This window comes from Armigeres subalbatus, chromosome 2, assembly GCF_024139115.2.
Source record: "Armigeres subalbatus isolate Guangzhou_Male chromosome 2, GZ_Asu_2, whole genome shotgun sequence".
Taxonomy (NCBI): domain Eukaryota; kingdom Metazoa; phylum Arthropoda; class Insecta; order Diptera; family Culicidae; genus Armigeres; species Armigeres subalbatus.
This window is the reverse complement of record NC_085140.1, coordinates 27,413,752-27,441,654: the sequence shown is the minus strand read 5'-3', so window position 1 is coordinate 27,441,654 and position 27,903 is coordinate 27,413,752. Positions and strand designations below refer to the sequence as shown.

The following is a 27,903-nucleotide window of genomic DNA, read 5'->3' as shown; positions in this document are numbered from 1 at the left end:
TACATAATTGGCTTTCCTATAAATGGTTCCATTCCCTTTTCCAACTTCACTTCCTCTTCCTTTCCCCTTTTCACTTCCTTTTCCGTCAGGTAAATGATGAGAAAGGCCAGTGAAGGCGATGGCACAAATCTCCCAAATTGAGGGGAACGTGCCTCCTGAGCCGACGTTCTGATACCTGATACCTGATAGGTAAATAATAAGATTCTATACTACGCGCCGGCAAAATAATGTAGTTCAGCGCAATAAATTGGAATCAATTAAAATATCAACATTGCAAATATCCACTTAATCTGTAGATTTTCACCCTGATATATTTCCAATTCTAATCATTTACCAGGAGAAGTGTTCTACGCGACGAAAATATTATCTAATTATGGATTTCAGCGATAAATTTGACTGATTTGAAAATGCTTCTTCTTTTCCAATATGGCCATCATCAATTCCGATCAGAAACATGTTGCTCTTATTTCACACCCTTATAAACTCTTTGCAATGCAAATATTCTTATTGCAGTTATTCATTTGACTACATTACGACCAAAAATTTTGGCTTTTATCGAGCTTTGAAAATATGACTTATTGCGCTCTTCATCACAACCGTAGAGCAGCTCATAAAATCAATTGGAATTTGACGTTTGAGGCTTTTTCAGCAGATTTATGAGAGGTTTATTGATAGTAATAAGAGTGCCAATAAAACTGAGCAACTAGCCATGGTGATTGCTGTCATAAATCCGTTATAAGAATTAAATAAATCCAACAAGCATGGAAATTGTTACTTGGGTAAACGTGTTCATTATTTCAAAGTTAAATAATTTAAACTTTACGTAATGTTTCCGTTTGGCTTTTAAACTCTAATTAATGAAGCAAACTCGCCTCAATACGACAAATGGAAGCACATGTTTGTGATTTAAACGCAACCGACTGTTGTTCAATTCTGATACACATAGTTGGGTAGAGAGAAAAGGTGTCAAATGTTGCCAACGCAGATTCGATGGATACGGGTAATTGACTGATATCCCATCGTTATTAGCTGGTTATGGAACAACTTCTTGCAAGGGCAGCTGTTGTATAATTGGTAATACGTTCGTGTACTTAACGGAATGGTGTGGGTTCAAGTCCCACCGGTAGCCGAACCTTTTTCGCAATATCTCATAAAAACACTTTAAAATGGCAAACTTAACTATGTGTATCAAAATTAAACATCTTTCCAAAAAAGAAAAAATCTGACCTCCCTCATAGGTCATGAATCAAGGAGTAAGACATAGTTGTATGTCACTTAAGACTACATGCTGATGCGGTAAACATTTATACCAAAGAGAAACAGATGTCTCACTAAACACATGTTCAATCAATCACCGTTTAACTGGTGGATTCAATATTTTATAGGTGGCCATCGGTGGCCATTCAATTTCCCAGTTGGGAGAGTGACGGAGGTGTATCTTTCCATATAGTTTAGCTAAAACCTCATAAAAAAAAATTGGATATAGGAAATCCCGATGCCCCTTATAATTTAACAACTTTTCCTCCATACTAGTCTGGGCCAGTCTTATGCGCACAGGGGTAATAAAGTGGTAAGCATTAATGATAAATGGCGCCCAAAACTTTCGTTAAAACCAATCGAGTAGCACATCAGTCTGCATCAGTTGTCGATGGCTTGATTAATGGTGACGATAATTATCACTTAGTGCCAGGCCACTAGCTCTTTTATTGATTTCCCCGTCTAGGTTAATAAACTTACCAACGGATTCTCTTCGCAGCCGCGCAGGAATGTGTTGACCTTGTCGGGTGGATCCTGCAACAAAGAGGGATAACTTTTAGACAGCCTACCAAAAATTGGCCTTGATGGCATTCACGGAGGGTTTGACTTCCACGGAAAAAAGTAATCAATTAAGTTATAGGCATAGCTAACTACGAGAAGGCTGCGACAGAAAAAAAGAAAGAATAAATTCAGAGTCTGCCGACGAACTCATTTCGGTCGATCAACCTAAGTAGGCACCGAAAACTCTTTTTGAGCTGTCTGAGGAAACAGGGTTTCTTTATTATGCCCAGCCTACTTAGGTTGGTGCCTCGTTTCTTCTCGGTATAATTGTTGTTTGACCTACTTCACGAATCGATTGTAACTTTGTGATTGTCTTTTCCCGATAATAATAATGGCACATAATGTTTTCTCATTTGCCGGTTGAATATTTAACGGCTGGGAAATTTCGACCCTCCAGAGATTATAGCTTACCATCATTTCCTGTCGTTGGATGGTGCAGTACTTTCGATTACAGGTGACGACACTCTGCCCTTCAACGCTTGCCGGATCGGTGATGCATCGGTTGTCTCCGGAATTGGCGGTAACACTGCAAGCGTAGCATCGGAGGCCTGTCTCAAGTAAACAAGCAATTCCGAACGTTATTTGCGAACATTGAATCAGCTATATATTCTTATCATGGCGATGAAGATGATGAATATGAGTAGCACATCTGCTTCAGATTAGATTGTGTGTCACCATGGCATATGTAGTTCTATGGACGACATCCTTAATCAGAATTCGGATATTATTATAAAAACGGGGTTTTCTATGAAAAATGCTAATAATATACCGTGGAAATTGCGAAGAGCTTCCCATAAAAATTCCATGAAAAAAACTTACAGGATTTCCCATGAAAATACGAGAGAATGTCTCATAGAAATTTTAAAATAAAATTCTATGGAAATTCCAACACATTTCCTGAGAAAATCTCGAAGAACTTCCTTTGGAAACTTTTTAAAAATTCCCATAACAAAATCGAAGAATTGTCTATGAAAGAAAATTCAAAGAGTGCATGGAAATACCGAAGATCCTCCACCCTTTGCTTTTTTTTGTATTCTGTAATTTATGGAAGGAAGAAAAACATGAAATCAATTTTACAAAAGTAAACTGGTAACCCACTATGAAAGCCTAAAGCATTCTAAATTAGGTCTCGATTCCTCCTTTATACAATCATTTGTATCTGAATATTATATCTCAAACAGTCTAATAAAAATTTATTATTCATTTCTCACAAGAGTCAGCCTTAAAAGCTCAGCCGAGCAACAGAGCATATCCAAGCAAAATATTAATAAGTTTTATATTGAGTTCATCAAATGAAATCCGGTCCCTAAAAGAATCACACGCTTCGTTTGCTTGTAAGGAAAGTTTCCGTTTTTCTACCGAGTTACCCCCATAACAACGAGCTATATCCCACTTGAAAGAGCATTCCACCCATTCAAACAAAGTAAGAAAAGGATGATATCCTATAAGAATTTACTTAAAACGCACTCAAAAATCACTCGCCATAATATAATTTGATCCACGCCGGCCGGAATCTGAAGGCAACAGAGAACCAACAATGCTGATCCCTTTCGTTTTCGCACGACGGGCGGAAGCACTCACGCTCTGATCCCGACGATGACCGCCCAGCTCTTCGCACTGCGCCCATTCCGTAGCGCGCCTTCCAACGTGTTCATCGTGAAGGTACGTACATGAGATATGATGGGGTAGAAAAAAAATGAAAGTCGCTATGTGGATAAAAGAAAATCCAAACTCTAACCAACCGTGCACTGGGGTAAGATCCGGTCCCATCAGCATCAGCACCACTGTTGCCACTACCGGTAGGGGCCGTGCGGTGACGGCGGAGAACGTAAATAACGCCATGAGGATTTCTTTTCGGCTCGGTTGAGTGCGCTGGAATGTGAAGTCGGTGTGCGTATGTGGATGCGAGCTTCGAACCGGAATCGTGTGCCACCTCTTCGATTGATATCGGCCAGATTGAGAAATTGAGGTGGAATCCTTACAGGGTCAGGCTATGGAAGATAGGGTGAAGAATGTTATTGGCAGATTTAAGTTTTGGAAATCAAGGACAAAGAGAAATGATCATAGTATAAGCAGTCGATTGTTTATGGGATTTTTTTGTTTGAATTATTATTAAAAAATAGTTACGCCTTCCTTGGTCAATCGGTAAAATGCGCGACTCCAACAAGTACATGCTAAAGGTGACGTCTACGAAATGGTGAGTTGAAATCTGAGAAGAGGCGTCCAATGCACCTCTGCGCTCCACAAAAGTACACGATTCACCGGGACTGCCCATAACATGCGGCCTCCAATTAAGGGTTGAATTTTGTGGTTGAATACTTAGCTAGCCGTAGAGTCTGGGAACTGTTTGTCCTGCTGATATCATATTGTGTGAAGGAGTGCGGCCTGCAGGGCGTGCTTAATATGTGATGAGGTTTTGACATTCTCTATGGAATTTCTGGAGTATTTCCCGACGGAGTTTCTGAAATTCCATTCCCAACTGAATTCCTGCACAAATTTCTTTCTTCGCTACGGAATTCCGAAACGAATTCCCATCATAACTCCTGAAGTAATTCCCATCAGGGTTTTTAAGAAACACACGACTCCCAGTAGCGATTTCCGATGGAATTTCTTGAAAAATACACGATAGAATTGCCTACACAATGTCTTGAAGAATTCTTGAATGAATTCTTGGTGGAATTTCTTACGAAATTTTTGAAGGAGTTTCGACGGACCGCGTGGATAAAAAAAATCCTCACGTAATTTGCAGAGAAATATGCAACGCAATTTTTAGATTAATTTCCGAAAGACTTTTCGACAGAGTTCTAGAAAAAGTTCAATGCAGAATTCCTTGGGAAATTCCTGACGAGAATTACTAGAGCAATTCCCGATGGAATTGCTAACAGAGTTCTCGACGGAAATCACGGAGAATACTCGGATTTCGTAGAGGAGGAGGAGGAGTACCAGACGGAATTCATGGAGAGCGCCAGACAAAATTCCTGGAGGAGTTCGCGTCAGAGTTCCAGGAGAAATTTCAATAGAATTCCTTTGTAAATATCCCGACGACAATTTTTGGAGGAATTCCCGATGGAATTACCAACACAATTTCTTGAGGGATTCTCTATAGATCTCCTGAAGAACTTTTCATTGGAAATGCTGAAGGAATTCTCGACGGAATTTGTAGAATAGTTCCCAATGGAATTCCTGGATGAACTCCCGACGCAGTTCCTAGAGATATTCATGACGGAAATCTGGGAGGAGTGTCAGGAGCAATTCCTACAGAACTGGTTTGAGCTAATCACCATGGATTTCATTAATTGAAATTGATTGGCTTTTTTCGGTGACGATGAACCAAACCGAAAAAAGCCAATCAATTTCAATTAATTAAATTCCTACAGAAATTCCGGATGAAATTTAAGGAGATTTCATGAAGCAATTCCTGGACGAATTCTCTAAGGAAGTCTTGAAGATATTCCCAAAGATGCTATTTGACTTACGCTGGGAATTTCACCATTTCCATCGGTAAATCCTCCAGGGATTCCTCCAAGCACTTCGTATGCAATTCTTACAGAAATTCTGTGGGTAAATAGGGGTAATGACGGCTTTGGCAGGTTTTGTTCTATTATTGGCAGGGGGGGTTTTTATGACTGATTATGCTCAAATTTGGCCCAAACATTTTTTGCATATCAAAGAATATTGTGACCAAATTTCATAAAATTCGGTCGACAAAAACCCCCTGCCAATAATAGACCAAAACCTGCCAAAGCCGTCTGTTCCCCTACTTCAGTAATTTTTGCGTGAGTTCCTTTAGAGAATCTTTCGGAAAGTCCTCAAAGAATTTATTTAGCAAGCTTTGTCGGGAATTCCGTCAGGATTTTTTCCAGGAATTCCATTGAAAAATCCTGGTGAAATTCGATCGCAAATATCTCAAGGCACTGCGTTGGGAATTCCTCCTGGAATCATTCAGTAATTACTCCAGAAGTAACCTCGAGTGAAGAACTTAAAATTTAAAAATTCACGTAAATAAGAGACAAAAAAACCTCGGTCATTTGTCCAGAAATACCGTTGGGAATTTCTCCACTATTTCCAATTTCCAATCCAGATTTCTTCCTGAAATTTCTTGAGGAGTCTTTGCAGGAATTCATTATGATTTATTTTAGGATTAACGTTGAGTTTTCCTCCAGTATTTACGTCAGGAGTATTTGGCCGGGATTTTTTTCATAAGTTCCTTCTGGAATTCTTCCAGGAATTCCGTTCGCTCCCTTAGTACCATCGGGAACTTCTATGTGAATTCCGTCCCGGTGTCATTCGTGGATACATTTTTGAAGTAGTTGACTTTTCCCATGAAAAATGTAGCGTTTTATTGTTTCATACAATACTTCTACATATTTGAAATCAACTTTCCCAAACAACACATATTTTTAAATCTTCTAACTATTTTAGAAATTGAAAACCAAAACCGAAAAAGTGCTGTGCATGTGAACCGGATAAGCTAAAAAATCACTTTTCGATTCAGTGTTTTATTTTTTTTTAAGTTTTCCTCTACCTCTCCGGGCTAACAAAAATTAAAACTGCTGTAAAAACCACATTTCTTGACTGATTCCTTCGCAACAAGCTGCATTCAAGCGATCCGGATGGATCCCAATTTTCGATGCATACTATGACAAGGGTTAAGGGTTCCTGGGTTACTCGGGTTCATTCTGGCCACATTGGCCATAATCCGGCGGACCTCCAGAATGAACACTTCCTAAATTAAGTTAAATTAAAAAGCAGGTCGTGTGACGGTGTGACATCATATTTTCACAAAGAATGATAAGAATAATATTTTGTGGGGTTCCTGGGCCGGATTAAACTCGAGATTAAACCCTGAAAATATCATTTTGATTATTGCTTAGTGAAATCATGAAGTTTGGGGTGTCGCAAATCAGGTGCTCAAATCAGGAAATGGCCATTCCGGAGATCTTCCGGATAATGCCTGAATTTAACCCGAGTGGCTCAGGTATCTTTAAAATATCATTCCCATAATTGTTTTTTGAAATCATGAAGATTGAGGTGTAACACGACTAATTTGACTCAATTTGAGAAATGGCCATTCCGGAGGTTCCCTGGATTATGGTCGATGTGGCCGGAGTGAACCCGAGTAGACCAGGACCCCAACAATTTTATTTTGATCATTGTTTTGTGAAATCATGAAGTTTGAGATGTCGCACGAACATTTTGATTTAAATTTCCGGATCGAATGTAACTTGTTGCGAAGGAAATGTTCAAGAAATGTGGTTCTTACAGCAGGTTTAATATTTGATAGCCCTTAAAATCAGACGTCAGGGACAAAAATTTTACACTAATTAAAAAAGAAACGGTTGAGCGAATAAAAATTGTTGACAGGAAAGGTCAATATTTCCAATGGATTTTCTGGAAATATTTTCAATGGATTTCCTGAAGATACTTCCAATGGAATTCCTGTAGGATTTTTAAGGAACCACTGAAGGAATTTCCGAAATTCCTGGAGGAATTTGCAAACGCGTACTCGAGAGTATTTCCAAAGGAAGTCCTGAAGGAATTTTCGAAGAAATTCCTGGGGGATATTTTAAATAATTTCCTGAGATAACTGAGAACTAGAAAATGATAACTGTAACTGCTAGTCCCGGGCAGAAGCCATGATCAGAATAACAAAACATGATATGGACTTGATTGATATAAGAGATAAAAGAACAGGCAACAATATCAAAAATTTGCACCGTAATAGCATTTAAATATCAAGATATGCTATGGATAATAACAAACTAATGGCACTTGATATCGATCACTTATTACAAATAACATATCTTGACATCCTTATTATATTTCAGTACAAAATATTGATATTGTCGTCTGATCTTTTATCTCCTTATATCAATCATGTCCATATCCCATTTTTCTATCTTATCAACATTTGATATTATTGAGCTATTTTCGTCTACTCGGGGTGAGGGGACGTCTCAACGTCCTCCTCACTAGCTCACTAGGGTCTTATCACAGGATCGGCACGCAACACCTGCTTGAGGGAACACACGGACCTTATCTACACGGAAGCGGACGTAATCAATACGAGATAACAAGCATGCGGAAAATCTAGTAAAATGAAAATGTAGAGTACATTTTATAACATGTTTTTATTAAATTTTGAGGTTAGTCTAGTCGATTTAGGGTTAGTCTTTAACCCTTTTCTTCCCATGGTAGCTGTAGAGCTCCATCCAATTTAGCACCTTCCAACATTTATCGAATTATTTCAACAACAAAAAGCAGTATTTGGCACAACTTTTTGGTTTCATTAGACTTCAAATATAATTAATTTTGAGTAAAAATAGTGAAGCTATTGAAAACAAACAAGTAACTATTGATTTACAATCAAAAACTTTTTTTTTCGTTTTCCACTAATTTTAGCTATGCCAAATAACTTTTGTTCTAGCATTTTTTCCATAGGTGATTCCTTCCTATTGAAATCTTTGAAAAAAGTCGTGGGAAAGAGAGGGTTAAGGGGTTAGTTCTGGTTTGGCCGATCGGACACGTTGGGGTCCATGCGGCTTATTTGGACGTATCTTGTCTGCATGCTACCTGCTTCTACCTTTACCGCTACAGCAATACAGGGCTCAGCTCCAGAAGCCAGAGTGGGTTCGCTTTCAAGCCGGGTTATAGTTGGACACGTAGAACTTGCTTGGAGCCTTCAGTTGATCGGATGACGGTTCAACACGGTCGGGAGGTTATAATTTCTCGTGGTCCCGTAGTCGCGGGATACTCTGCTAGACAACTACCAAGCACGACCGTCTGACCGGCCGTCCATGGCTGGTGGTCTCGGGGTGTGGGTATTGGTTGGACGCGTAGAATCTCGTGCTCATCGGAGGCTGACCTGCGAATGTCAGGACACTGGTAATTTTGGAACCGTGTACCCTCGGCCGGAAGGTGAATAGGACCTGCGGCCGAATAGGACAAGAGGTCACTGTTGGTAATGATGCTGCACTGAGGCTTCTCTGGGCCTAGCTGAGTCGTGGATGCCGGTCTATCACCACCGGATGACAATGAAACAGGGTAACGAGGTTCCAGCTGGATGACGACAATACAAGGCGTGATTTGTAGACGGCCCTTAAGGTATCCCAGGCGACCTGGTAACTTGATGCGGCACTTATTACAGTCAGACTATGCCCTGGTCAGGATAGGGCTGGTGAAATCCCAGTGGATGGTGACAATCCAGTCAAGTGCAGGCCAAGTACGGCGAAGGTGTCTCCTATTCCTAGGACGGAACGAGGGTACCACGTAGCCGGCTGTTTGGATGGGAAAGGCAACTACGAGCGGTACGGGATCATCGGTGGAAGGCCGTGGTTCCCGATGACTTCACTTAACGCGCGGGTTTTTCCCTTTTTTGCCTTTCTCGTATACTAAGTATACGGTAAAGGCTATATGATCGCTCCAAAAACAAACTTTTTATAGAAGGCCCGGAGACCCATAGTGTTATATACCAATCGACTCAGTTCGACGAATTGAGGTGATGTCTGTGTGTGTGTGTGTGTGTGTGTGTATGTGTGTGTGTGTGTGTGTGTGTGTGCGCAAAACTACTCAACAAAATGTCACTCATTTTTCGGGCACTTACCCTCAACCGATTTGCTCGCCTCAAGTTGCATTCGACGCAGAATCCTGTCCCACTGTCTCCTTTTTTAAATTGGCCAGATCAAACTATGGGATCGAAAGTTATGGCCAAAATACAAAATCCTACGAAAAAATCGCGTAAAATATGTCACTCATTTTTCGGGCACTTATCCTCAACCGATTTGCTCACAACAAGTTGCATTCGACGTAGAATCCTGTCCCGTTGTTTCCTATTGAAAATTGGCCATATCGGACTATGGGATCGAAAATTATGGCCAAAATACAAATTCATACGAAAAAATCGCGTAAAAAATGTCACTCACTTTTCGGACACTTATCCTCAACCGAGTTGCTCGTAAAAAGTTGCATTCGACGCAGAATCCTGTCCCATTGTTTCCTATTTGAAATTGGCCAGATCGGACTATGGGATCGAAAGTTATGGCCAAAATACAAATTCATACAAAAAAATCGCGTAAAAAATGTCACTCATTTTTCAGGCACTTATTCTCAACCGATTTGCTCGCAACAAATTGCATTCGACGCAGAATCCTTTCCTATTGTTTCCTATTGAGAATTGGACAGGTCGGACTATAAGATCGGAAGTTATGACCAAAATACCTTTTTTCATAAAAATCACAAAAAATGTCACCTATTTTTCGGACACCTAACCTTAATCGATTCACACGCAACAAGTTGCATGCGACACAGAATCCTGTCCCATTGTTTCCTATTGAAAATTGGCTAGATCGGACTATGGGATCGGAAGTTATGGCCGAAACACCATTTTAGGCTTTTTATACGAAAAGGCTGTATGTTCGCTCAAAAACCAAACTTTTACAGAAGGCCTGGAGACCCATAGTGTTATATATCAATCGATTCAGCTCGACGAACTGAGATGATGTCTCTGTCTCTCCACTTCATACGGGAGTTTGGCAGAAAGACGGTCATGAGATTTATATCATAACAAATATTGCCCTCCGCTCGCGTGATGGGAATGACATTTTCGTTTTCTTTTGTGTAGTCGGAGCTTCAGTTCAACTAACATCCAAAAGTGATATCCTTAAAATATATGACTGGGTGAAATAAAACAGGGTTATGAAACAAAAATGTCGAAATTCTTATTAGCATATTGTAGATCAAGCTGAAAACCGAACCGAGGTCCCGCGAAATCGCATTTTCTCGCATTTCCGGATGTTGCAACTGCATCGCGAGTAGTGCGCAACTGTGCCATAGTCGGGCACCACTCGCGATACAGTTGCGACATCCGGAAATGGGACAAAATATGATTTTCGGTTTTCAACTGGATCTACAATATCTTTGCCATAAATAATCTGATTTTCATAGAACGGACAAAGAAATTTGTCTTTTTTACTCCTAGCTACTAGCTCATCTACTTTCAAGCAAACACATTTTACGAAGGTCGAGAAAGGCACCATCACCGCTAGGTGGATTAATCTGGGTTTTTTCATGAACGATCCGTTTTTGGAACTCGCTTCGAGGTCAGTCTTCGTTCTACTCCCCGAACCCTCCTTCCTCCTCGTTCCTCCTAGATTCTCTCTCCCTCTCCAAACTCGCTCCGGATTTCGTGTTGTCGCGAGGAATTCGCCCCGATTGATTTGGTCCGTCAGTCAGCTCGTTGCCTCATTGTTAACTAATACGGTAACACAACCGAAAAGTGAAAAGTGAGAAGTAAGAAGTGAAAAGCGAAAAATGAGAAGTAAGGGAGAAAAAGTGGAAAGGAAATAGTGGGAAATTAGAAGGGAGAAGTGGGAAGTTAGAAGTGATAAGTCAGAATTGAGAAATGAGAAGTAAGAAGTGAGAAGTAAAAAGAGAGAAGTGAGAAGTGACAAGTGAAAAGTTTTTCCTTCTTCTTTCTTTCATTCTCCTTCTTCTATTTTTCATCTTCCTTCTTTTTCCTTTTTCCTTATGGGGAAGAGCCGTTTGGCCGAATACCATTTGGCTTAAGACCCACTAGGCCGAAAGTTGTTTTGCCGAATACAAACATTTGGTCGAATAGGTTATTTGGTCGAATAGGACATTTGCCCGAATAGGACATTTGGCCGAATAGGACTTTTGACCGAATAGGACTGAGAAGGGAGAAGTTAGTAGTGGGACGTCTCACTTCTCACTTCGCATTACTCTTTTTTCACAGTGAGAAGTGAGACATCTCACTTCTCACTCCTCATTTCTCACTTTTTATTGTAAAAAGTGAGTAGTGTGAAGTGAGAAGTGAGACGTCTCACTACTCACTTCTCACTTCCCATTACTTACAATAAGGGATGAAGAGTGAGAATTGAGACGTCTCACTTCTCACTCGTCATTTTCCACTCCTCACTGTTAGAAGTGAGACGTCTCACTTCTCACTTCGCACTACTCACTTTTCACAGTGAGAAGTAGGAAATAAGTAGTGAGTATTGAGACGTCTCATCTTCCACACTTTATTTATCACTTTTCAAATGACCTATTCAGCCAAATTTCCTGCTTGGCCAAATGTTGTATTCAATCAAATATCCTATTCCACCTGACCTATTGACCTATTCGGCTGAATGACTTTCAGTCAGATGGGATTCGGCATAATGGTTTGTTCGGCCTAGTGGCATTCGGCCAAATGGCTTTCGGCCGAATGGGTTTCGGCCAAACGACCCTTTCCCCTTCCTTATCCATTCTTTATTATTCCTTCTTCCAACGTTTTCCCTTTTCAATCATCATTCTCATTTCTGTCTTCTGTCTAATTTCACACTTCTTTATAATTATATCTCATTTCTCACCTCTCACTTCTTACTTCTAACCTCTCACCCTATACTTTTCCATTTCAGTTAGCATTTCTCACTATAATTACACATTTTTCACTTTTCCCTTCTCACTTCTTCTTCCTCATTTCTGAATAATTTGCAGTAGCCATTGAGCAAGTAAGTGCAGTGCATGTTTTAGTCTTCGCGAAAGTAATAAAATATCTATCCAGTGTTCGGTGGCTCATGCGCATGTATTGCGCTTTGCTCCGGTCGAAAAAAACGCGATCCTCAATCGGGAAAGTAAGTACAGTGCGTGTGCTATTCGTCGCGAGTAAGTACAGTATGCTGCGCATCGGTTGGGTCGTCCAAAACGTGATCCTCCACAGTTTGCATATGTCGCCGGTTATACATAGTGAGTAGTATGAGTAGAGAGACTGCCTTTCGTTCTCGTCATCGCGCTTCTGTAGCACAACGATCGCTCTCGGAATCTCGTCCACATAATTTAATGCACTGAAAATGAAACTTACGTACGCCATTTCCAAATCTCGATGAACTGTCGGATTCGACCGTTTTCCAAGCTCGGCCTTCCTCAAACCGCTTTTTCTACTTCTGGCTCCACTAGTTCTTCTTTTTAGTCGAGGCTCTGAAATTCGACATTCGATTGATCTTCCTCCGGTATCTCCAGTTTGTCTTCCACTTCTCCTTCTTTGGTATTCCTTCTCGCAATCGAGATATTCTATTCCATGAAGTCAACATCACGCGCAACGACAATCTATTTCTTCACTGGATTCCACACTCTGTAGCCGACGTGTCCATAGCCCACGAACATTTTGCTCCAAGCTTTAATGTTCAGCTTCCGTCGCAATTATTACGGGACATGAATAAAAACATTACAGCCGAAAACTCTCAAGCTCGATACATTTGGTTCCGGGACTCCGCGCACAGAGAGTTTGCTTTGTGCTCAGTTGACTTCTGCACCCAACTTAATTGCATTAGTAAGCCTAACTATCCCATATTGATTTGAAACCCATATCAATGTAGGATAGTCATGCTTGCGACCGTAGTCAATGCCGTCGTAGATTTCCGAAGATCTATTGACTTGAAGATCAGTCAGCGATCACTATCACTTGCAAGGATTTGACTCCTGAGTCCTTACACAAACTTACATACCGTATATCCTACCAACATTTTCGCATAAAAATCTTGTGAAATGCTGTACAATTATGCTTAGATATTAAGCAACATTGTGAGTATGGTTTTTCGAGGTATGAATTTCACATCAAGTAGAAACTATGGGATATGAAATCAATCCGGAAGAAATTGATACACCCTATCTTGGTACATATAACCTTGATACGAAATAGCCTGAAAATTATTACTTTCTTCTTCGCAGCGAAAAACAATCCTTGACACTAATATGAGTTATTCGTTGTTCAAATTGAAATAAATTCCTTTGACACCCAAAACGGCATGGCGTGGCAGGATCAGAACAGTCCGTGCCCGATTGCACACGCAAAATTCACTGTTCAGAAACAGTTAGGCCACTTTTTCTCGCACACCATTTTCCCATGTAATCAAATTCACGTTTTTCTTCGCTTTCACGGCTGGCGGCCGCCACACGTCGATGACGACCGTACTACGCCTTCCTGGAAATTGTGAGTTTTCCACTTGAGTGAATTTTCCAAATTGCTTCTGGAGCTACAGCCAGCGCAACGGTTCGCACCCGGCCTAGTAGTGGCACGACTTGTTCCTTCGCTTCGAGGGGTTTCAGGTCTCAATGGGATTTCCTCGTACAATTTCCTTCACTTTGATTTACTTACGTTCACGTGCACAGAACAACAGCGGCGGCCGTCGCACCACACGGCAACCGCAGATTTCCCGCGGGGGAAATTTCAACTTCCTGCTCTCGCCGGGAAAGGTTCGCACAATGATGTTCTGTCCGGTCGCAGTTGTCGTCGATGTCGTCTCCGATGCCGGGTCGGTGTTGTCGTTGTGTAGTTGGTGGAATGTTGTACCGAGCCGGTAAATTGAGTCGATAACTAACTAGCCTAACGGTAGTGCTATCTGCTACAAGAGCGACGGTACTTTGCGGTAGGTATTGTTAACTGGCGGGCTGATAAGAGCCAACTGATGACAGAATGAGCTGGGGAGTAGTTGCGAATGCAATGATTCGATAGATGGGACAATTCCGATACGGGGTACTGTTGTTGTTGTGGCTGACAAGTACAAGTGCGTGGCTGAGGAACATGCGATGGGATTCTTTAGATAACGATGATTGAAATGTACCGATGGATTTATCATAGATAGTTTTATTCTGTAAAGCTCTTGAGCACTTGAATAGAATGTAAGGATGTATGATTAAAGTGAGATAGTCTTTTACACACTTTTACTAGACTTTTTTTTAATTGCATTGTATCAAATGATTGACTTATACATTGGTGTTTCACCGAAGGCAAATTAATCTTACCTTCACCACTCATCATCATGATTTCTATCTCTCTAAAGTTCGCTAGGATCGGCCTGTTGAGGGCGCTTGAGTAGTATATGTAGGTGTTTTAATATTAAAAATCACAATCAAAAGTCTGAGTTGTTGTCTGAGATGCATAGTATGATTGTCGTAATTGATAGACCCCAATTGATACACAGCAGCTGTTATTGTTTGGTGGGAAAAGTTAAATTATTGAAATGAAAAAAATAGGTGGGAAAAATAAAAACAAAATATTTTTTCCATAATCAGATTATTGGAAACCACAGAATTTGTTCGCGGGCCAAGCGATTTGTGTGCTTTCGAGTTTCAAGTGAAACAGGAGAGAAAATTGGTTTCACAGCGCACTGGTATAATATTAACATTTGCCGTAAATCAATCGAAACCAATTCCGTTGTATTATTTTCACCATTCTGAGCTCCAATTTAGTTCAACATATTCAATTATGCATTTATAAATGAATTTTTTGAAAAGGCATTTTACATTATGCCGAATATTTTCTATTATTAACAGACTGTAATGGCACTATGAGAGGTTTTTAAAAGTTTTTGGTCATATGATGTTTTTTGTATGGTGAGGACTGCAGTCCCATATGGGAAATACCTACCGTTAGTACGCACTTAAACAGCCTTCAGTGTTTCCTAGCCTGTTACCTGTCAACTACATCATCATCATCATCATCATCCACCACCAGCTTAACGGAATCATCGCCGAACACACATACTAGATGCTTAATTTCTTACGACAATCAACCGAATTCACTGACACTGTATTATCAGAATGTAGGAGGTTTGCGCACTCAAACCAACGAATTGTATCTGAAGCTGTCCAACTGTGACTATGATATCATAGTCATTACCGAAACATGACATATTCAGCTCCGAATTTGCATCCAATTACTATGTTTTTCGTTGTGATCATAACACATCCACAAGTTATCTACAGCGCGCTGTCAAAGTACTAATAGCAGTGAAGAAAACGTGCAAATGCAATTCCGTTAAGCTAGTTGACAGTTACCATCTTGAACAAGTCGCCGCAAACATAAAACTGTCCTCGTCATACGTACTTTACTCAATGCGAAGACATATTAAGTAATTTGATCAATGCTTCATCGGCCGTCGACTAGCACCAATTGCAAGGGAGTTTGTGGAGCAGTACCAGGCGGGTTTTATGGGCGAACGCTCCACCACGGACCAGGTGTTCGCCATTCGCCAAGTACTGCAGAAATGCCGCCCACACATCATCTATTCATCGACTTCAAAGCCGCATATGATACAATCGATCGGGACCAGCTATGGCAGCTAATGAACGAACACGGATTTCCGGATAAACTGACACGATTGATCAAAGCGACGATGGATCGGGTGATGTGCGTAGTTCGAGTTTCAGGGACATTCTCCAGTCCCTTCGAAACCCGCAGAGGGTTATGGCAAGGTGATGGTCTTTCGTGTCTGCTGTTCAATATGGCTTTGGAAGGGTAATACGAAGAGCAGGGATTAACACGAGTGGTAGACATAGGTATTAGACATAGATATTATGGCACGTAACTTCAAGAAGATGGAGGAAACCTACATCAGACTGAAGAGGGAAGCCAAGCGGATCGGACTAGTCATCAACACGTCGAAGACGAAGTACATGATAGGAAGAGGTTCAAGAGAAGACAGTGAGAGCCACCCCCGCGAGTTTGCATCGGTGGTGACGGAATCGAGGTGGTAGAAGAATTTGTGTACATACTTGGGCCCACTGGTGACTGCCGAAAATGATACCATCAGAGAAATTCGTAGACGCATAGTGGCTGGAAATCGAACGTACTTTGGACTCCGCAAGACGCTCCGATCGAATAGAGTTCGGCGCCGTACCAAACTGACTATCTACAAAACGCTTATTAGACCGGTAGTTCTCTACGGACACGAGACCTGGACGATGCTCGTGGAGGACCAACGCGCACTAGGAGTTTTCGACCATCTGCGTACCATCTATGGTGGGGTGCAGATGTCGAATGAACCACAATGTTACATTCGGGGAATTGTTTCATTCGGGGAATTGTTACATTCGGGGAAATGTTACATTCGAGGAATTGTTATTCGGGGAAATTGCATTCGGGGAATAGGTTTTCGGGGAATTGTCGTACAATCATTTTCGGCTCCTTGTGCACAATGTATCCATTGTACATGCTACACTAGACATTCATGCAACTGGCAGGTACCGGAAAGCTTTCGATAACTGTGGAAATAATAATAGAACACTAAGTTGAAAAACAATCCAAGTTTCAGATAGAATGTAAAGCCATTGAAGATGAAGACAATGCGCTGAAAGAAAGCAATGCTTTCTTTGAATGAACGCATTTGATCTGTATAAAGTGAGGAGATAATGCTTACTTTAAATTAATAAGTTTGCTCGGTATGATGAACGCATCTGCTCGGTTTAAAGCGAATGGAATGTCTTCTTAAAATGAACGCGTCTGTCCGGTATAAGACGACGGTAGGAGATAATACCTTCTTTAGATTATAGCATCGCCCGGTATTAGAGGAAATAAAGTGATAATGTCTTCCTCAAATGAACACATTTGACCGGTATAAGGCGAAGAGGATAGATAGCCCCTTCTTTAAAAGAACTCGTTTGTCTGGAATAAAGTGAAAAAATAAAATAAAACAACGCCTTCTTTAAATGATCGCATCTGTCCGGTGTAATTAGAATGGAGGAGATAATGTCTTATTTAAATTAAGGCCTCTGGAGACAGAAACTCTGTCCGCAATAAAGCAAAAAGAGGAGATAATTCGTTTACTGAGCAGGTAGCACGCTTGCCAGGTATAATAAGTTATTGATATGAAGCAATTATATGTTTCAGAACTGCTGTTATAACATTCTGAAAAACGGCATTCTTCCAAAGGTCATTCTGAAAAAGGTAGAATCCATCAAAAATCCGCGAAAGTTACAGACCACCTAATTATGTATTGAGAAAATGAATTCGGCAAAATGTTTTTCGGTGAAATATGATACAATTTGGAGATCATAAAACATCTCATATGCCTGGATTTGAGACGCAAGTTAAAGTAAAATACTCTGAGGACATAATTGGGTTGATACCGCAGCTATGGACATCATGGAAGCCTTGGTTGATTCGGCAGAACATTCGATTCAAACTCCAGGACGATTTGGAGATCTAACTACATCTCATATGTCTGGATTTGAGACGCTAGTGAGAGAAAATTACTTGGAGGACATAATTGGATTGATACCGCAGCTTGGGACATCATGGAAGCCTCGGTTAATTCGACAGAACATTTTATTAAAACTCCAGGATGATTTGGAGACCTTACTACAGCTCATATGTCTGGATTTGAGAAGTAAGTGAAAGAAAATTACTCGGAGGACATAATTGGGTTGATACCGCAGCTATGGACATCATGGAAGCCTTGGTGGATTCGGCAGACCATTCGATTCAAACTCCAGTACGATTTGGAGAACTTACTACATCTGATATATCTGGATTTGAGACGCAAGTGAAAGTGAAATACTCGGAGGACATAATTGGGTCATATCCGCAGCTATGGACATCATGGAAGCCTTGGTTGATTCTTCAGACCATTTGATTCAAACTCCAGGACGATTTGGAGATCTTACTACATCTTATATGTCTGGATTTGAGACCCAAGTGAAAGACAAATACTCGGAGGACATAATTGGGTTGATACCGCGGCTGAGGACATCATGAAAGCCTCGGTTGATTCGGCAGACCATTTGATTCAAACTCCAGGACGATTTGGAGATCTTACTACATCTTATATGTCTGGATTTGAGACCCAAGTGAAAGACAAATACTCGGAGGACATAATTGGGTTGATACCGCGGCTGGGGACATCATGGAAGCCTCGGTTGATTCGGCAGACCATTTGATTCAAACTCCAGGACGATTTGGAGATCTTACTACATCTTATATGTCTGGATTTGAGACCCAAGTGAAAGACAAATACTCGGAGGACATAATTGGGTTGATACCGCGGCTGAGGACATCATGGAAGCCTCGGTTGATTCGGCAGACCATTTGATTAAAACTGCAAGACGATTTGGAGATCTTACTACATCTCATATGTCTGGATTTAAAACCTAAGTGAAAGACAAATACTCGGAGGACATAATTGGGTTGATACCGCAGCTATGGAGATCATGGAAGCCTTGGTTGATTCTTCAGACCATTTGATTCAAACTCCAGGAGGATTTGGAGATCTAACTACATCTCATATGTCTGGATTTAAGACCCAAGTGAAAGACAAATACTCGGAGGACATAATTGGGTTGATACCGCGGCAGAGGGCATCATGGAAGCCTCGGTTGATTCGGCAGACCATTTGATTCAAACTCTAGGACGATTTGAAGATCTTACTACATCTTATATGTCTGGATTTGAGACCCAAGTGAAAGACAAATACTCGGAGGACATAATTGGGTTGATACCGCGTCTGAGGACATCATGGAAGCCTTGGTTGATTCTTCAGACCATTTGATTCAAACTCCAGGAGGATTTGGAGATCTTACTACATCTCATATGTCTGGATTTGAGACCCAAGTGAAAGACAAATACTCGGAGGACATAATTGGGTTGATACCGCGGCTGGGGACATCATGAAAGCCTTGGTTGATTCGGCAGACCATTTGATTCAAACTCAAGGGCAATTTGGAGATCTTAGAACAACTCATATGCCTACATTTGAGATGCAAGTTAAAGACAAATACTCGGAGGACATATTTGGGATGAATCCGTGGCTGAGGAGTCTAGGGAATTCTTGGATGACCAGGAAAGGAACGGCTGCTTAAGGCATATTGAGTTTGGTTTAATAGATCATATAGAGCATGAACCATTTAATAAAAAAGAGATAACAGCCCTTCGGTTACGCGGATACACCTCAAGACCTATATTCCAGGGAATTCTGGAACGGAATTTGGTTCAATATATCAAATTGGGCATAAACTATTTTTTCCAAGAGATAACAGCTCTTTCGCTACGCTTGTAGACCTTAGGTCCTCGGTTACGCGTGTAGACTCCAGGAAATTCTTGGATGACCTGGAACGGAACAATTGTTGAAGGCAGATGATGTGTATACAAAGCATCTACTTTGTTCTCTGGGTTTCTAAGAGTGCCTTCTTATAGGCTTACTTTTGGATGTCAATAATGTTTCAAATTGTTTTTACGCCACGTGCCGTAAAAAGGAGGCCGTAAAACGAAGTGACGTAAAAAAACTGCCGTAAAAAGAGGGTTGAGTGTACATTCAATACATATTGCGTAATAAGGGATCTTATATATTTTTTTCCTTATTCTGGCCAAATTCACCTGAATCAAAATAAGAGATCAGATTAGTCCTTATTCTCATTCTCAATTAATTCATCCTTGCATTATTTCGAGCTAACGCATATTTTTGAAGGACTACATCTACCATTTTCTTACTTTGTGAAACTGCCTTCTTTTAAAGAATACATCACAACCCCCATATTCAGGGCAGATACATGTTATTAAAGAACGAATAATAACATTCATTATCTGGTGAAACACCCACTGAAGAAGGGACATATTTACCATTGCATTATTCCGAGCGGATGCATTATTTTTGAAGAAGGAATCAAATTCTCCATTGCCTCTTTCCGGGCAAACGCATTATTTTTGTTTACAAGGATTCACATCCACCATTGCATTATATATTTGAAGAAGGTATAAACAGAAGTTTGATTCCGAAGATTGGAAAAATATTTACCAAAAAGCTGTCAATCGGAATTGCAGTTGGATTCTAGCTTGGGAGAAAAAAACTACCTTAGAAAACATTGTACTCCGATATTTAATTCTATTATAATTCAACAACAAACAACAAGTTATTTGCAAAAAAGTTATTAAAGGAAATCTAACATTGGAAAAGGGCAGTTGAAAAATCCAGAAAAATATATTTTTATATCATACCCAGGGAATGTAAAATAACGCTTTTTATGCCAACAAGCTTTGACCATGTTCGACATATAAGCATACAAGCATATGGAGACGCATGGTACAATGATTCATCAATTGTGATGGGAAATTTATTTATTATTGGAAAAGGTAGTAGGAAATTGTTGTGAAACATTCCTTACATTCGCTTACAGTGGCGCCAGGAGTGGGTGGGACACGTAGGACATGTCCTACGCATGAAAATACTCGGGTGGGACACTCGAAGCGTTGTCCTATCCATGATTATGGCAAGAACTTATATACTAAATATCAAGTTAAATATTGATGCAGTTATTATATAACTAATAAGGAATAATTTCAGAGCTAATCATAGAATTTTCCTAATATCCAAAATATTTTTGGGTTTTGAAAACATTTTTACCTAAACAGTCTCCCGAGGTTCCATTATAATTCCAGGACATCTAAAATGGACTCAAGGATACATGAAGGTTTTCCCCGAAAAGTCAAAAACACACTAAATTTATTTTTACGGACTCAGTAAACAAATTCAACAAATTCAAATGCTCAACAGCTGAGCGGGTTGGTTAATGTCCTCTTTAACAGAAATATGGGAAACATGTAGGTTGTAATTTGCGTATACGTCACTTTTTCAGATTGCGGCAGCAACGGGGTATCCGCCGAAATAGCAATTTAGTCAAGTCGGGTTGTTTTCGATTGAAATAAGACATTTATTCAATATTAGCTCGAATTTGCCAATCTCAGTGCGTATCGCCATGTTTATGTTACAATAAGCCTTCTGTCATATAGACTGTATTACCAATTACAATATAGTCCACTATGTATGGCTGATTCGAGAAGACAACGTTGTAGCGCCGTTGTGTCACAAAAGGCAAGCAATGTAGTGAAGCGACAATCCGAGGGGAGATTTGAGTTTTAAAATAAAATTAAAAAAACGTTATCATAATTTTCAAATACTGTAAATTTAGTGTATTTTTTGCAATTATTTATCTTTATTTATTTATCTTTTGTGACGCTTTTCTTGTCAACTTTTCAGCTAATTCGGATGAAATTTCAAGGTGGCTCAAGACGTTTTAGTGTTTTTGGGCTATATTTAAGTGATTCTGCCATATCTCACCAAGCGTTAAAAAAACTACCAATTTTTCTACCCAAGCTTCCGCTTAGCAGATTTCATAGATTAAAAATCGTATTGGATTTCCCACTACCCCATAACTGAGGATATCCTACACAATTGATGAATGATTCGATATGAAATGATTTCTGTTTCACTTTTCGATCAAAATATCACAAGTCAGTCAATAAGCTGCTTGGTGCGTTTTGGCAGAACCCCGACCAATTTAAAAAAATCTAACCCGAAATTCATTCATTTATTTAGTCTATATCTAAACAGATAACACTGAATCAACAATTTGACGCCACAATACACGGTTCGAGGCCGCATCTCTCCATCCTCGAATACGTCCCACGCTCGCCAAGTCGTTTTGCACCTGGTCTGCCCATCTCGCTCGCTGCGCTCTTCTTCTTCTTCTTCTTCTTCTTATTGGCATTACATCCCCACATTACATCCACACTGGGACACAGCCGCCTCACAGCTTAGTGTTCATTAAGCACTTCCACAGTTATTAACTGCGAGGTTTCTAAGCCAAGTTACCATTTTTGCATTCGTATATCATGAGGCTAACACGATGATACTTTTATGCCCAGGGAAGTCGAGACAATTTCCAATCCGAAAATTACCTAGACCGGCACCAGGAATCGAACCCAGCCACCCTCAGCATGGTCTTGCTTTGTAGCCGCGCGTCTTACCGCACGGCTAAGGAGGGCCCCTCGCTCGCTGCGCTCGTACCTGCCGGATTGGAAGAGAACACCATCTTTGCAGGGTTGCTGTCCAGCATTCTTGCAATATGTCCTGCCCATCGTACCCTTCCGGCTTTAGCTACCTTCTGGATACTGGGTTCGCCGTAGAGTTGGGCGAGCTCATGGTTCATTCTTTGCCGCCACACACCGTCTTCTTGCACACCGTCGAATACTGTCCTAAGCACCCGTCTCCCGAATAGACCTGTGCGCCGCCGCGCCACGCCGCCGCCGCCGACACTAATTGACGTACGCCGACGCCGGTCATGGTGTCGGCGGCGCGCCATACGCCGGTTGGTTCCACGCCGCCGAATTTCGTGTTTCACGCCGATGTTTGACCAACATAAAAATCACATAGTGCGTTCGCATCTGCCGAACCCAGGGAACCTATCAAGCATTAATTAAATAGCTATTTTACCTTTAGCAGATTTGTTTACTTTCATCCCTGTCATTTTAACCCGGTTTGGCGTGTTAATTGTTAGGTCATCCAAAAACTTCTTGGCTACAGATCAACAAATCAATGAGCGTTTCGATGGACTTCTAATCTTATATGTAACTTCATGTGGAATAACCTCATACAGGTCGCATTGGGTGGTTCATCATCTTTTTAAATGTTTGAATGTCACATATCTTAATAGGTCCAGTGCTTACAAACGCGGCTTCAAATCAACACCATAATAAATGTTGGATTTGGGTTCTCAGTCTCGTAGGATTGTTTTAGGTTCCCTTGGCATGGAGTATCATTGTGTTAGCCTCATGATATGCGAATGCAAAACTGATCTTTTGGCTTCTGCAGCTGGAGCACGATGGGGCACGTGACCCATAAAATTAAACATTTCCATTTCCACTCTTTTTTTGTAATTGCTAGAATTGTTCTGAAAAAAAAAATGTTTCAATTTATTTCGATAAACGATTCCCAAAGAAATTTCTTGGTTTTAATCTTGCGTTTATTTAGCTCAATTGCCATTTGGTGTTACGGAGCCGGATTTTTTTGTACAACTCATTTTACAATTCCTGCTAATATTCTTATAACTAGAGTTAGTTTGGGTAACCGACGTACACGCGGCTGACTAGAGGTTAGGGATTACAAATATTATTTCTTGTGTCTGAAACTTGATTATGCATATGTACATCATGTGATAGATTTAGTTCGGAAAAGGTATTGGAGGGTAACCGCCCCTTCGGTGGGGTTTGATCCCACAACCCCAGTTCGCATGACAGGTGCTTTCCCTACTAAGCTACAGTAGAATTGAGAATACCGAATATCTGTATATTTTGGGAGTTTTTCTTGGCATGTAGTCTTGATTTTAGAGTCAAAACTGAGTTTGTTTTACTACTTTCCGGACTTTCGAAGAAATTCCTTTAGGAATATAGGAATTTCTGTGTTAATACTAAACAATAGCTATTTGTTCGGAAAATCCATTAAACATTTCTTCGTAAATTACTTTCAGAATTCTTTCGGATATTCCTTCAGAAATTCATTTTTTTTATTCTTTATTATAGAGTTGATGTAACACTTTCAACTGTTGTGCTCAATTTTGTTTGACTATTATCGGCACTTTCAGTCATATAAAGCCGCTGAAACGTTGATGCGTCTATTTTCCGACGTTTCGGTGTATATTTCACCTTCTTCAGGGACTTAGAGCCTACTTTTTGTTATATAAGTGTAACGACATAACGTTGTCAATTAAACAGGTAGATGCGACATCACTAGTGCGCGGGCGATAAATTCAGAGAAGCTTTTATCGAAAGTGTAGGTGGGAAATAGCTTGAAACATTTCAGAAGCCACAGTGAAGTGCGAAAAAAAAAATAGATTTGTGAACCTTAATGGAACGCCATTGTTAATTGACAACGTTATGTCATACAAATACAGGTAGTAAACTATAGAGGACGGTTGTCGCTGAGGTTGCCTTTATTGTTCCCAAACATGTTGGGTACATATCTGTCAAACCGTACTGAGTTCTTTTTTGTTGACATTTAGCACCCTTTCACCACCAGCAAAAGATGTTTCGCCAGTGACGACAGCGACAGTCTTCCTCTATTGTTTATTAGTTCTATTATCATACGGACACAAATATACCCAACAAAACCTCTAAATCGCTGAAGAAAGTGAAATTTACACCAAAATGTCGGAAAATAGACGCAACAACGTTTTAGCTGCTTTATAAGACAGGAAGAGCCGATAATAATCAAACAAAATTTATTATAGAGGTTTTCAGCCCTTGACTGGTTCACCTCTTTGAAATTCATTTAAAAATTCTGTTAGAAAATCTTTTCAGGTGCTCTTTCGGTTATTCCTTCAAGAATTGAGTCGAAAATTCCTCAAGGAGGTCCTTAGGAAATTCCTTCAATAAACTATACAAAATTGATACAAGGATAATTCCGGAAAAAAATCTAATTTGAAGGAATTTTCGAAGAAATTTCCTAGGGTATTTGAGTGTTAAACTTATTTTCAATTAAAAAAAACACCTTAACAACGGTACACTTTAACAACGGAATTTCTGGAAGAGTTGCTAAAGGAATTTCCGGAGGAATGTCCGAAGGAATTCCTATAGGAAATTCAGAAAGAATTCCTGGAGAAAGGGCTTGACGATCCCTCCCCAGGCCATCTGCGAGTTGTGGCGCCTGCCTAGGATGTGGTGGGGTTTGACAGTGGGCGCTGTTAAACCTCTATAAAAAGCTGCATGTATCCGCAAGTAGGCTCCGCCAAAGCGACCGTGTGCCGCTCAAAGCGCACAAGCCCAAGTCCTGGTGTTAGGTGGGACGCTAAACAGCCCTGACACGACGGCCCTCCGACGAGACAGGAGGTTTGCGCAGGCCCAATAAGCCGCCTTTAAAACAACTATTACGAACGACATAGAAGATAATACGACTCGATACAATCGGCAACGACCTAGGCGACGAATAAAGGATCACGATTGGAAGCTTGGAACATGGAACTGCAAGTCGCTAGGCTTCGCAGGTTGCGATAGGATAATCTACGATGAATTACATCCCCGCAACTTCGATGTCGTAGCGCTGCAGGAAATCTGCTGGACAGGACAGAAAGTGTGGAAAAGCGGGCATCGAGCGGCTACCTTCTACCAAAGCTGTGGCACCACCAACGAGCTGGGAACCGGCTTCATAGTGCTGGGAAAGATGCGCCAACGCGTGATTGGGTGGCAGCAGATGTGCAAGCTGAGGATAAAAGGCCGTTTCTTCAACTATAGCATCATCAACGTGCACTGCCCACACGAAGGGAGATCCGACGACGAGAAAGAAGCGTTCTATGCGCAGCTGGAGCAGACATACGATGGATGCCCACTGCGGGACGTCAAAATCGTCATCGGTGACATGAACGCTCAGGTAGGAAGGGAGGAAATGTATAGACCGGTCATCGGACCGGATAGTCTGCATACCGTATCGAACGACAACGGCCAACGATGCATAAACTTTGCAGCCTCCCGCGGAATGGTAGTCCGAAGCACTTTCTTCCCCCGTAAGAATATCCACAAGGCCACATGGAAATCACCTAATCAAGTAACGGAAAACCAAATCGACCACGTTCTAATCGACGAAAAATTCTTCTCCGACATCATGAACGTACGCACTTACCGCAGTGCGAATATTGAATCCGACCACTACCTCGTCGCAGTATGTCTGCGCTCAAAACTCTCGACGGTGATCAACACGCGTCGGAGTCGTCCGCCGCGGCTTAACATTGGGCGGCTACAAGACGGTAGACTAGCCCAAGACTACGCGCAGCAGCTGGAAGTGGCACTCCCAACGGAAGAGCAGCTAGGCGCAGCATCTCTTGAAGATGGCTGGAGAGATATTCGATCCGCCATTGGAAGCACCGCAACCGCTGCACTAGGCACGGTGGCTCCGGATCAGAAGAAACGACTGGTATGACGGCGAATGTGAGCAGTTAGTTGAGGAGAAGAATGCAGCATGGGCGAGATTGCTGCAACACCGCACGAGGGCGAACGAGGCACGATACAAACGGGCGCGGAACAGACAAAACTCGATTTTCCGGAGGAAAAAGCGCCAGCAGGAAGATCGAGACCGTGAAGAGACGGAGGAACTGTACCGCGCTAATAACGCACGAAAGTTCTATGAGAAGTTGAACCGTTCACGTAAGGGCCACGTGCCACAGCCTGATATGTGTAAGGACATAAACGGGAACCTTCTTACGAACGAGCGTGAGGTGATCCAAAGGTGGCGGCAGCACTACGAAGAGCACCTGAATGGCGATATGGCAGACAACGGTGGCGGTATGGTAATGAACCTAAGAGCACGCGCGCAGGACATGCGACTTCCGGCTCCGAATCTCCAGGAAATCCAGGAGAAGATCGGCCGGCTGAAAAACAACAAAGCCCCTGGAGTTGACCAACTACCAGGAGAGCTGTTTAAACACGGTGGTGAAGCACTGGCTAAAGCGCTGCACTGGGTGATTACCAAGGTTTGGGAGGATGAGGTTCTGCCGCAGGAGTGGATGGAAGGTGTTGTGTGTCCCATCTACAAAAAGGGCGATAAGCTGGATTGTAGCAACTACCGCGCAATCACATTGCTGAACGCCGCCTACAAGGTACTCTCCCAAATTTTATGCCGCCGACTAACACCAATTGCAAGAGAGTTCGTGGGGCAGTACCAGGCGGGATTTATGGGTGAACGCTCTATCACAGACCAGGTGTTCGCCATACGTCAGGTATTGCAGAAATGCCGCGAATACAACGTGCCCACACATCATCTATTTATCGACTTCAAAGCCGCATATGATACAATCGATCGGGACCAGCTATGGCAGCTAATGCACGAAAACGGATTTCCGGATAAACTGATACGGTTGATCAAGGCGACGATGGATCAGGTGGTGTGCGTAGTTCGAGTTTCAGGGGCATTCTCGAGTCCCTTCGAAACCCGTAGAGGGTTACGGCAAGGTGATGGTCTTTCGTGTCTGCTATTCAACATCGCTTTGGAGGGAGTAATACGAAGGGCAGGGATTTACACGAGTGGTACGATTTTCACGAAGTCCGTCCAGTTATTTGGTTTCGCCGACGACATTGATATCATGGCACGTAACTTTGAGAGGATGGAGGAAGCCTACATCAGACTGAAAAGCGAAGCTAAACGGATTGGACTAGTCATCAACACGTCGAAGACGAAGTACATGATAGGAAGAGGCTCAAGAGAGGTCAATGTGAGCCACCCACCACGAGTTTCTATCGGTGGTGACGAAATCGAGGTGGTTGAAGAATTCGTGTACTTGGGCTCACTGGTGACCGCCGATAACGATACCAGCAGAGAAATTCGGAGACGCATAGTGGCTGGAAATCGTACGTAGTTTGGACTCCGCAAGACGCTCCGATCGAATAGAGTTCGCCGCCGTACCAAACTGACTATCTACAAAACGCTTATAAGACCGGTAGTTCTCTACGGACACGAGACCTGGACGATGCTCGTGGAGGACCAACGCGCACTGGGA

General features: G+C 41.6%; 2 protein-coding genes across 3 annotated transcripts in view; one reads left to right on the top strand and one right to left on the bottom strand.

Moving 5' to 3' along the window:
• Window positions 1-14,632, bottom strand: part of LOC134214678 (uncharacterized) — a 28,181-nt gene extending 13,549 nt beyond the window's left edge. The window contains exons 1-4 of the mRNA XM_062694001.1: window positions 14,617-14,632; window positions 13,970-14,188; window positions 2,230-2,366; window positions 1,738-1,791 (exon numbers count right to left, since the gene is read on the bottom strand). Of these exons, the coding sequence (XP_062549985.1) occupies window positions 1,738-1,791; window positions 2,230-2,366; window positions 13,970-14,188; window positions 14,617-14,632 (426 nt within the window). The remainder of the gene's footprint in view (window positions 1-1,737; window positions 1,792-2,229; window positions 2,367-13,969; window positions 14,189-14,616) is intronic.
• LOC134218367 (serine-rich adhesin for platelets) overlaps window positions 1-27,903 on the top strand; it is a 428,012-nt gene that overhangs the window by 119,373 nt on the left and 280,736 nt on the right. The gene's annotated exons all lie outside the window — the stretch shown is intronic.